The following is an 11,002-nucleotide window of genomic DNA, read 5'->3' as shown; positions in this document are numbered from 1 at the left end:
GTACCAGTAGGGCCTTCATAGCTGCTATTAGTATGCCCATCAAAGCCCTTGTGATTCCAAGGCAACATGTGTTCGCACCTTGCTTAATTTGAGGATGGTACATTTTTGCTGCACCTTTGGTCATCCCACTAATGCATAATATAATTGTTTGTTTTTATACCGTGTTATGTTATCCAATATAACATGTGTGGTTTTAAAACACAGATTTTTCTATTAATGCTGGCTACCATTAAAAAAAGCACCTCTTTCTTAGTTATTCATTCTAAGTATTGATTCTAAGTAAGCCTTACGTCTTATACTACTGTAAGGTATTTTACTTCACTAACCAGATTTACATTTGTATCAGTTAGGCTTAAAGGAACAAATTACTTCTTCTTCAAGTACCATGTTCACGACGAACGTTGACTATCATCAGCGCAATCTGTACTTTGTCAATAGCTTCTCTAAAGAGACTCGTGCTGACTCCATACCATTATCTAAGGTTCTTTAGCCAGGAAGTACGCCTACGACCAGGAGCTCTCTTTCCTTCTATTATTAGTTTTAGAAATTCGTATTTGTCATTTCTTAAAATATGTCCTAAATATTAGAACTTATGTTTTTTGTAATAAAAATAAAACTGCATGTTGCTTATCCAATCTTAGAATTATTTCTTCCTTATGCTCTTTATCGATCCATGATATTCCAAGCATCCTACGCTAGCATCTCAAAGGCTACCTGTTTTTTTACACATGAAGCTTCTAAGAGTCGAAGCTTCCACGTCATAATACAAAGCAACTAAGCACCCGAGTTAGTAGCGTAGTGCTAAGGTCGTGAGTATACAGAACTGGTTTCGTTTTAATAAATGATGCTCCAGTCTGTCTTATTTTTGCATGAACCTCTTGAATATTATCCCAGTTTTCGTTAACTGGCAGCCTCTACTTGTTTTTTGTTTTTGAGACCATCAACTACATAGTGTTTTGTACATTGAGGTTAAGTCCGAAATCAAAACTTTTGGCTGCAACTCGATCAAGCAACTCTTCTAAAACTTCCAGAGTATCTGCATTTACAACGATATCGTCGGCATACCTTTAGTAGTTTATTTTTATATCATTTATGGTCAGACCTTCTTCGCAGTAATTATAGAGTGATCTGGTCTCTGTTTAATTGTTGAACGTTGTAAACATTTAATAAATATTAACTGTAATAAAATAGGTAACCAGTACCTACACGGTGGATGTAATATTTACATAAATCACGATTGTTATATTAAGTACCTAGTGTCATCGAGTGCCATAGTCTGTGTACTAGTACGCACTCCGATGCGCATCGCCCTGCCTCGAATTTTCCCATTGGCTCTTGACCTGGAAATCCCTATTTATCACTCGAACAGCTCATATAAATATTGGCGATTTTCAGGTCAGCCAAGTCACCCTCACGGGCTCTCCGAGAGCTTAGTGCTCTTGGAGCGCTGCTTCCTGCATTTTTCCATACTATGTGGCTGAGAGTTATTTTTCAACTTTAACTTGGTGTTTTTATTTCGACGAAGAATTTGTCAAGTAAGAAATATCTTGCATTTTTCAAGGCAAGACACTGAAGACAGAAATATTTACGAGTCCATAACCTGGAAATGGACCTAAGTAGAGGAGCTCTCGACGTTTATTCCGAAGCCCTCTACAGAGCATCCGGGGATATCAGAATGTGTTTAGACCCTTATTTACCTCCCCGAGATGAGACTATTAACAAACTTTAAAGTCTATTATGACATTATTTATATTTAAATCAATTTAGCGCAATAAAATAAAATAGTAGTAGGTATTCTAAAAATCAACAAAATTACAAAGTATACTCTTTCAACAAGTAACCCATATAAGGGCTGCTGTATTAGCTAATGTACTGTTGCCCTAGTGGCGGGATACGGACAATAGTATCAGATATAAGACGGTGCGGGTAATTCTACATTTTGATTGCATTGGTGGTGTGCTGGCCAAATCGCAATTGATAATGCTTAGGTATATAAAAGTCATTTAGGCATCAAGTGTCAGAAACATTTTTTAGGCCATAATAATGAAAAGACCTCAAATATAACAAAAATTATACTGAAATAATGGCATCTCCTGAAGTAAAGTGTTTCGAAAGCAGATACTTAATTCGTTCTAACATAAGGTACCATCAGTATTATAACGTCTTGGAATCTTGAAAGTCTACAGGTAAGTAAGTATTCAAAGCAAGTATGAGGCGGTGAATTAAATACTAAAATTTTTATGTGTGTTTGCCGTGTTTAAAATTAGAGTTTGATATTAGTATTAGACACTCGAAATATAGGATCAATGTCAAACTTTTGTTAAAGCAATCAATAGAATAAAAGCGTTTTGTCCCCGACACAACGCGTGCCAAATAATAATTATTTATTGATTGAACATAAGACACACACAGATAAATACATGGGTGCACGAAAATACAAAATAAACTTTTACACCATGCTCAATCAGCACATAAGCAGACAACTGACTCACCCTTGGTCAGATTTATGCTGTGTATACTCAGCCCCCCAATTCCGATGTATAATACCATGGGTTGCATGCCCCAGAGAGCTGACGAACTCTGGGGAATTATACCATTGGCACAGTATGGACGCACTGCCCATACCATGTACCGACATGTGGGAATAAAATAGACACAAAACAAAAAGATGGTGAACAGAAGGGAACTCTGAAATGAGTGAGCTTTGCTCTGGGCTCATTTCTGACCCAATTAGGACTTACAGGAGAAGCAGGCAGCGAACTTGTTGGTATGGGAGTGTTTGATGTCGCCTTACATCGAACAAGAACCCTAATTGTATCAGGGCCAAATAATAGATCCATTGTGTACTGGTGCAGAGCTTATTATAAACAGATCTACCGAAGTTCCTATGATGTGTATAGTAGGTAATGAAAGATTAGGAGCACGATCGAAATATAACAGACGACTTCAAGAGAGGAAAAAAAATAAACCATCATAAAATTATCTTTTTAGTCTAAAAGATCTATAAATAGAAGAACTGACTCATACCATGATAAAACAAAGACATTTTGTAGTACAGGCTTATTAAGGATTAATAGTTCATTATTTAAATCATGTTGTACGTCGTCGGTTTCTATGCAATAATTTTTGAAGGAATGTCCTACAGTTTTCAAACTTTTGGTACATACCTACATAGGTTTTTCTTGATGCAAGAAAGAATCCTATCGAATTTGAGTCAATGGTTCAAAGGTCACCAAATTTACGTATAACTCCGGATAGTAAGGATGTAGCGTCTTGAACCTTAGTATATAGGTCCTTTAGAACATAAAAGCACGGTGTGTCAATTTTGTTTGATAAGACTGTCCCAACGTTCAAGAAATCTGTTGGGCTTTTCGATACTACATTGTATCGGTTTATTGAATATATAATCTGTTTCTGTATAACGAATATTTTGTGATCTTTATTGGAGCTTTTCAAATAATTTTTAAATCAACAGGATGATAAACATTGAAGTATTGAAATCAAGCTAAATTACTCAGATCAAAAGAAAACTGATAACACACTGCAAAGTACTGGTTTTATAGTGAAACATTTAAAATATATTACTTAAAAGGTATTAACAAAATAGTAATATAAATAATATCAAGGGTTGAAGTTCAATTAACTATTCATATAGGTTATTTTAATACATACCTAATCATATTAACAACAATTATTAAATGTAGTCAGATGGCGCTTGAAGGTTAAATAAAGAAACTGTGATGAACACGGGATATTAGGACAAATAAAATATATAATGAATATAAAAAAATATAAGCTAAAATATTAAGTTTAATTAAAAATTCATAAAGATATTAATATCTACATATCAAGTAAAGGTTTAATAGCAAAAACAGAATTTAGTAAATAAGAAGTTGAATTCGCCAAAATAAAGACTGAAATTAAACATTGATTTATTACAAAAAAAATTATTTAAAAATTCCTGTACAAAAGGTATATTATTAAAAACCCTATCGGGCTACATCACAGAACGTTTTCTGAATTAATATTCCATCACCAGTGCTATCTGGATATACATGTTTGAACCCACTAAATGCATGGGTAAAAACCCTTTAAATGTTATTAAATTAACTTTAAGTTACTTTATAAACTAGGATGTTTAAGTTACAACAGGATAGATAACATGGCAACGTAAAACTCCACTGGAGGTTACTAGTCCTGAGACAAAGTGTCTACGAGGACTTGATAGCAACTGAATGATACATTAGTTGTTATTAACAAGTCCTTTTGTTTGCAACGTTTAGTATTTGTCCAATTTGAATGCGATAAGGATAATAACCTAGAGATTTGAAAAGTCGACGTGAGGATGTTTCACTAATATTTAGTTTATATGCAGTATGTCGAAGGCTTCGTTTTGAAGACTGTAAGATCTGATCGAGAACGTGTCCTTGATTATTGTTGGTACGGCCGGAAAAGCCCTTGCACTGACACACACGCTACCAATGTCACGAAATTTCTTAACGATTGTCTAACATTACAGTTTTACTTGGGGTCGCCTTGTTAAACACATGTCGATATTTTTCACACTTGTTTCAAACTGGGACCATTATTCCGCCCCATGCGAGCGGAAATAATGCTCTACTATAAACACTTTCTTATTATTTAAGAGAACCATTTTCACGGCGGTTAATGGCATATAAGTCCAATTAAATAAATACGTATTGCATGTGCAATTTCACAGCGGTTTAAATTTCGGTACTATTTAGTTTGGCTAATACCCTATTACATTGTTTAAGAAGATATTCTAATATGATAATTCACAGGTTTAGTACACGACCTTCTTTGCAAATTCTTTGAACATTTTGCACATTTATTCTTTATCATAAAAAGTACTCCTGATCAATTAAGGACCTTGCCTTAGGTATACTTAATCCAAGTAATATTTTCACTATATCCAAAGTGCATTCACCTCAAAGTACATATTTGAACACTTTGAGTCTATAAAAACATTTACACTAGATAGCTCATCTTTATCCACAGCAATATAAAAACAATGTCTGCTGCCAATACTTTCCGCTTTTTGAAAAAGGTCACGTTCCTAACTTGGTATGTAATTAATGAATATTAACCGCCCACTGAACAAGTACTGATTAAAAATAATAAATGATATTTCTCGTTAAATTGTTTGTAATAGCAGAAACTATTAATCGCTGTCTTGGCCACTGTTTAATATATTACAGTCATTACACGTCCACGTCAAGGGTGTTAAGTGTAGATTTAATATAATTCAGATAATTCCCTTTAAGGAAGAATCATTTTGATCAAAAGCTTGTCAATCGATTGAATCAAGCGTGATTGACCGTTTACAAACCCGTTTGACGATTGAATCAATGACTGACAGTGATTGATAGAAAGTTTCAATGACTCAAGCGGTTGTAGAGCGCTTGATCGTCTAGAGCAATTTTCGTCAAGCATTGCGTGAATCGTCAGTCACTCGATTGAAACCATGGCGTCCACTACTACCAAGTTTCCCGAAAACTCGGAGAGAGAGTTTGTCAGTTTATTAATTGATTTATACCGCGATTGTCCGGAATTATGGAAAGTGGAGAGCAAAGAGTATTTCAATAGAAATAAAAAAAAGTGCGGGCGTTAAAGTAAATCGAGAAGGCGTTGAAAACTGATTTTACTGTGAAGCTATTGAAAGCAAAAATTAATGTTCTCGGAACAAACCTCAACAGCGAGTTCAAGGCCATCGAGAAAAAAAGTATCCGGGACGTCTACAGATGGCATCCCTGAACCTTCGCTGTGGTATTACAAGAACGAAACAGAAGCACAGAACCAATGTAACGTGTAAACTGTACGTCGATTACTGATGAGTGGGTTTTTATAAGAAGATTGAAGAGTTCATTATGGTTGATTAAAACGCGTGGCAATCGTTTGATCAAGCATATTGATCGTCTAGGGCATCCTTTAATCGACTGACAGATTAAACTACTAGTAAATGCAAAAGGTAATTCAATAAAATTCACTGACGTAGGCAGGCGATTCGGCTGTGATTCCCTTTAAGGGAATTCCCGTTAAGGGGAGATCCTGACAAACCAAACTATAAACAGTGGCACAATTTTGAAAGAGAAAATTTTGGCTATTCCCCAAATGATTGATAATATATGCCAATTTGTGTCAAGTGATGTTTGACTTGATCAATGAAAGAAGACACATTTCGCACATATAAATGGAGAAAAAATATCTGATGATACTTCTGGTGCAACAGACTTCAAGACCAAGTTTGGTGAAATGCCTAAAACAGAGGTTATCTCTTTACAATAAATTTATAATATAGACGAGACAGCGCTGATCATTAAAATGTTACCCAAAACAACTTTTCTATGCAATCACGAACAGATTGTTTGCCTCTTGCCTTAGAAAGAACAATTAATGTATTATAGAATTTGTTCCAAAAGTTACAAAACATTTAAAAAGTATAAACTTGCTGATCAAAGTAGTTCTAGTGTTAAATATAGACATAAACTTGTTTCTGAAATGTTGCAACATTCAGAGAATGAATATAAAGGTATTTTGGAAGTCATCAAAAACATCAATATAAAGGATGATATCTATATGTTAGCTACAGTGTTTCAAGTAGTTGTGATTCCGAATATCGCAATAACTGAAGAATAAAGCAAATCAAATCAAGAAAATGGGTGGATAAAGCATTCAGAACTTTGCTATAATAATATAAATATAATAAATTTATTAAAATTTGTATTTTGAGAACAATTTCCGAAGTGGAAATTGAAACATCAATAAACTTATTTTAAACTTCAATTGTGACTTATTCCCAATTAAAATAGTAAGTGTAAGTTACTACTGGAAAGTTAATATATTGATACCCAAACATCAAATTACAATTTAATATTCATATTTCTAATAACTCTTTAAATCCAATAGAAATTGCATATTTTCTAGTGCATTATCATACCAAATTCTTATGTATGACATAATTATGTTTAATATAATCTAATTATGCAATAATTTTTAAATATACTCTTACTTTTTAAAACATGTTACAGTAGAGTATTATGTTTGTGTACAAATAAAAATAATTTAAAAATAAAATGTTTGATTATTAAATAGGCTTTTAGTTAAAAATGCAAAACGTTTGCTATAATTTTAAGACATTATGAATGAATAGAAACGATCTGAGGATGATCATAGGTCTCCTAATAAGACACTGTCCCTTCAAGGGGCACATAAGTAAACAAAATCAGACTGACAGGTAGTGTGAATTGTAGATTCTATCAAACTGATAATAAAACCGTAGGGCTCATTCTGTCCATCTTCCCAGGGTTGGATAGGATAAGGCTTAATACATTTGAGCATTATCAACAAGTGCTACAACTAGAAGTATGGGCTGAAGCAACAATTTTAACCTAGGGATGAGCCACAATAGACCTCATAGGTCAAGTGAAGGGGTGGTTAAGTGTCCATTCATATTGAACTAAACTAAGACATTGTGAACACAAATATGTTTATTTTCAAACTATATTCATTGACTGGAAACTACTATGAATACTTTTTTTCTAAAAATTTTACTTACTTTCCTGCCTCAACACATATTTTAACTCAACAATAGCAAATACAAAGTGATACTATTTATTTTACTCACTATTGGTTTTTGAGACACTCTCATTTAGTTAAATAGATACACAATGAAAGTATCTGATTTTTTAACTTAATTTTCTTGAAATAAAAATGGACATTGTAGTACTGATATATCAATATATTATTTTACTTTCAGCAGCCACTGGATCAGTTACCAGAAACCTTATATACAAACTGACAGAATATATCTCCTTTTTTATAACCATTGTTATATAATATACAATTGTTTTATTTCATTCCAAACCAAAGTTAAATTATACATTAACCATTTTCAAGAAATATGTCTGACCAATCACAACTATCAGTGTTAGTTTTTGATGTAAAATACTGTCCAGCTGTGTTTTCTGAATTATATAAGCTAAATTCTTCATTTGTAGCCAAATTAGCTGGCTTTAAATCTTGATATAATAATTCCCTACCTGAATAATCTACATTAAAATTTGTGTATTGTAAATATTTGTCAAGTTCAAATAATCTAGGTTTTAAATGAAAATAATCATCTAAAAATTCTAAAGCACTTTTAAAAGTCTTTAAATTATTGAAGTATCTTTTCTGCTTCCTTGGCAATATCCTCTCCAACATAAACACTAAATGGTGATGAAAGCACTGATATATTAAATTATATGGCTTTTCTTGAATCATTTCACTAGGCTTGTTGCTTTCCTTAAGATATTGATCCATCGTCAAAGTACTATTATAACAAATATCTAACCAGTTTTGTATACAATCTAGAGTTGTTTCTAAGTTTCCAGCAAAGATTGTAGGATTAGTCAGGATACCATTTGCAACCATTACACCCTTACATCCTGTATAATCTTGTAATTTATAACAATCATCTAATGTTGTCACACCTCCATTAGCTATCACAGGTAAAGAACAAGTATCATTTATTAACTTTAAAGTGTCCTTATTAATATCTCCTACATTTTGGTAAGGAGTACGAGCATGAATAGTTAAAAAACTAATACCACACATTTCTAATTGTTTACAAATATTAACAGTTTGTTTTTCATCATATAGCAGTCGCATTTTTACACTTACAGTGAAAGGTTTCAAAATATGATTTCTGCATTGGCGAACCATATCATAAATTAATTCTGGATTCTTTAACATTTCACAGCCCAATTCCTGCTCTCTTGCCCATTTCTGTGGACAACCACAATTCAAATCTACTCCGTTACAATGTGGTGATGCTAAATATGCTGCACCTACAAAATCATACACAGTATTTGATGCAAATTGTATAACAACAGGAGTGTCTAAAGAATTTGTGGTAAATTCATTACGCCTGGCTTTTGCACTCTGACAAAAAGAATCTGCTAAAATCATAGGAGTAAATGTTAAATCACAGTTATACAGTTTAACAAGGTTTCTAAACTGTAATTTGCTGTATCGTACCATGGGCGCGCATATTTTCACTAACTTTTTATCTCGAAATAAATCGAGAATGTCTGTATGTATGTCATTCTTGCTGCCCATTGTATAGAATAGGATTTAATTCATATTATGTAAAACATAAACATGTAAATTATTAATAACGAATATAACCTAAAAATTTTTCACTTCTTCTTATTTTAAGACCTAAACATTCCCCTTACAGAGTACCTAAGTAGTTTAGGATACTCGGCCAATTAATTTTATATAAATTATTTTTTATCTTGTATACTACGCCTAATATTAACATTAAAAAAGATTTTTTTAATTGCAAAGATTTTGTGTGGATGATGTATCTCTGACTTGTAATGGATTAATAGAAGCTCAGAGACACATCATCAAGCTTACGAAGTCGATGGCCTGCGTTAACGACAACGAAAGGGCAGTTGCAGCTCTGCGCGGGTTGATATCGTAATCTTTCGAATTTCTTATAATTGTATTTTCACTTATTAAGGTGTTGTAATTACGAGAATTGAGTTGATTGTGCTGGCCCAGAGATGCATGGATATGAATCAGGACATGTACTTGTAGATATAAAAAAAAAGCAAAAGTGTAGATATATAAAAGCTTGTAGATTATATTAAAAAGCAAAAATATTGACAGTCGTGATATGAAAATTATATCTAATCTATATTGGAATCAAACTTCCAAAGTAAGAGTTATCAACCAGAACACCCGAGATATCAAAATACAGAGAGGAGTCCGCCAAGGTTGCGTAGTTTGCTTTGAATTTTGGTACCTATTACAGAAAGATTCTCGAATATCATGGACTCAAAGAATACCAAACGAAGAAGTTATTAGAAGAATAGCAAATGAAGCTGAAATAATATTGACTATCAAAAGAAGAAAACTTGAGTACTTAGGCCATGTCGTTATGACAGGGCAAAGATACTCATTATTGTAGCTTATCATGCAAGGCAAAAATTTAAGGAAAGCGAAATGTGGAAAGACGAAGAATATCGTGGCTTAAGAACTTGAGGGAATGGTTTAAATGCAGTAGTGCAGAACTATTTAGAGCGGCAGTCAACAAGGTCCGCATAGCCATGATTTCCAATCTTCTATAAAAGATGAAACTTAAAGAAGCAGAATTACGAGAAAACTCTTGTTGTAAGATAGTACTGGTAACAAAACTTGGAACTATGAATGCTTGGAGGTCTAAAAAGCTGTCTTCGCGGTCCGTGGTTATTCTTGTTCATTCCTTCCAGATGTCCTCTGATTACTGGCCGTTTTGCGAAACGTAGCTACCATTCTGGATATTGCGAATTTGTAACTCTAATGTGTTGTGCTACTTCAATTTAAGTCAACCATTACTCTATTAGAGTTATACCTAGCAGAAGCACGTTTCTCGGATGTAAGATGTCTTATTTATCTTCCCTGGTTGTTCATGTTGAAACAAGTGCAATTAATAAAATTTTTAAATGCATAGTATACAGCATAAAAAATAACAAATCTAAACATGCTCTTGCTATGCCAGTGCCCTCAAAACTGCCTCCATTAGTTTCTTCAATCTAGCGGTAGTTTTCCATAGATTAAAAGGCAGAAAATGTAAACTACCAAAGACCTAATTCTATCAAAAATGTGGTTTTCTCTCGATCAGCTACATCTATTTCTACTTTCTAGTATCCTCTTTTTGGGCCCAGCGTTGTAAGCAAATGAGATCCAAAGAAAGTATCCAATGTATCATGTATTCTTGGCAAGGAGTAACTATATTCTTTGCTACTGCATTGAGTTGGCGATAGTCAATAAAAAACATGTAGATTTATCATTCAGGTCCGCGATGGTTTAATGACCACTTGCTTGTTATCTCTAAGCCCCAGTATACGTGGGCGGAATGTTGCCGTTAGGCCGTCAAGAAAGTTTCCCTGTAATAGTTGTTGTGATGTTATGGCTGGAAGTTCTAATCGGGAGGTATACACATGAGACGGAA

The 11,002-nt window shown here is 33.5% G+C and overlaps 1 protein-coding gene across 1 annotated transcript; it reads right to left on the bottom strand.

Annotated features, from left to right (window-relative positions):
• Positions 1-2,658: 2,658 nt before the first annotated feature.
• Dus4 (Dihydrouridine synthase 4) lies at positions 2,659-9,193 on the bottom strand. Its single transcript, XM_072529693.1, has one exon. It carries the CDS (start codon positions 9,118-9,120, stop codon positions 7,903-7,905), a length of 1,218 nt encoding a protein of 405 aa, XP_072385794.1. The 5' UTR covers positions 9,121-9,193; the 3' UTR covers positions 2,659-7,902.
• Positions 9,194-11,002: the final 1,809 nt, after the last annotated feature.

Source organism: Diabrotica undecimpunctata, chromosome 4, assembly GCF_040954645.1.
Source record: "Diabrotica undecimpunctata isolate CICGRU chromosome 4, icDiaUnde3, whole genome shotgun sequence".
Lineage (NCBI taxonomy): Eukaryota > Metazoa > Arthropoda > Insecta > Coleoptera > Chrysomelidae > Diabrotica > Diabrotica undecimpunctata.
The sequence above is the reverse complement of the archived record's forward strand: the minus strand, read 5'-3'. Positions and strand labels throughout refer to the sequence as shown.

Coding starts and splice junctions, on each gene's coding strand:
- Dus4 (XM_072529693.1), bottom strand. CDS start 9,120: ATGGGCAGCAAGAATGACATACATACAGACATTCTCGATTTATTTCGA.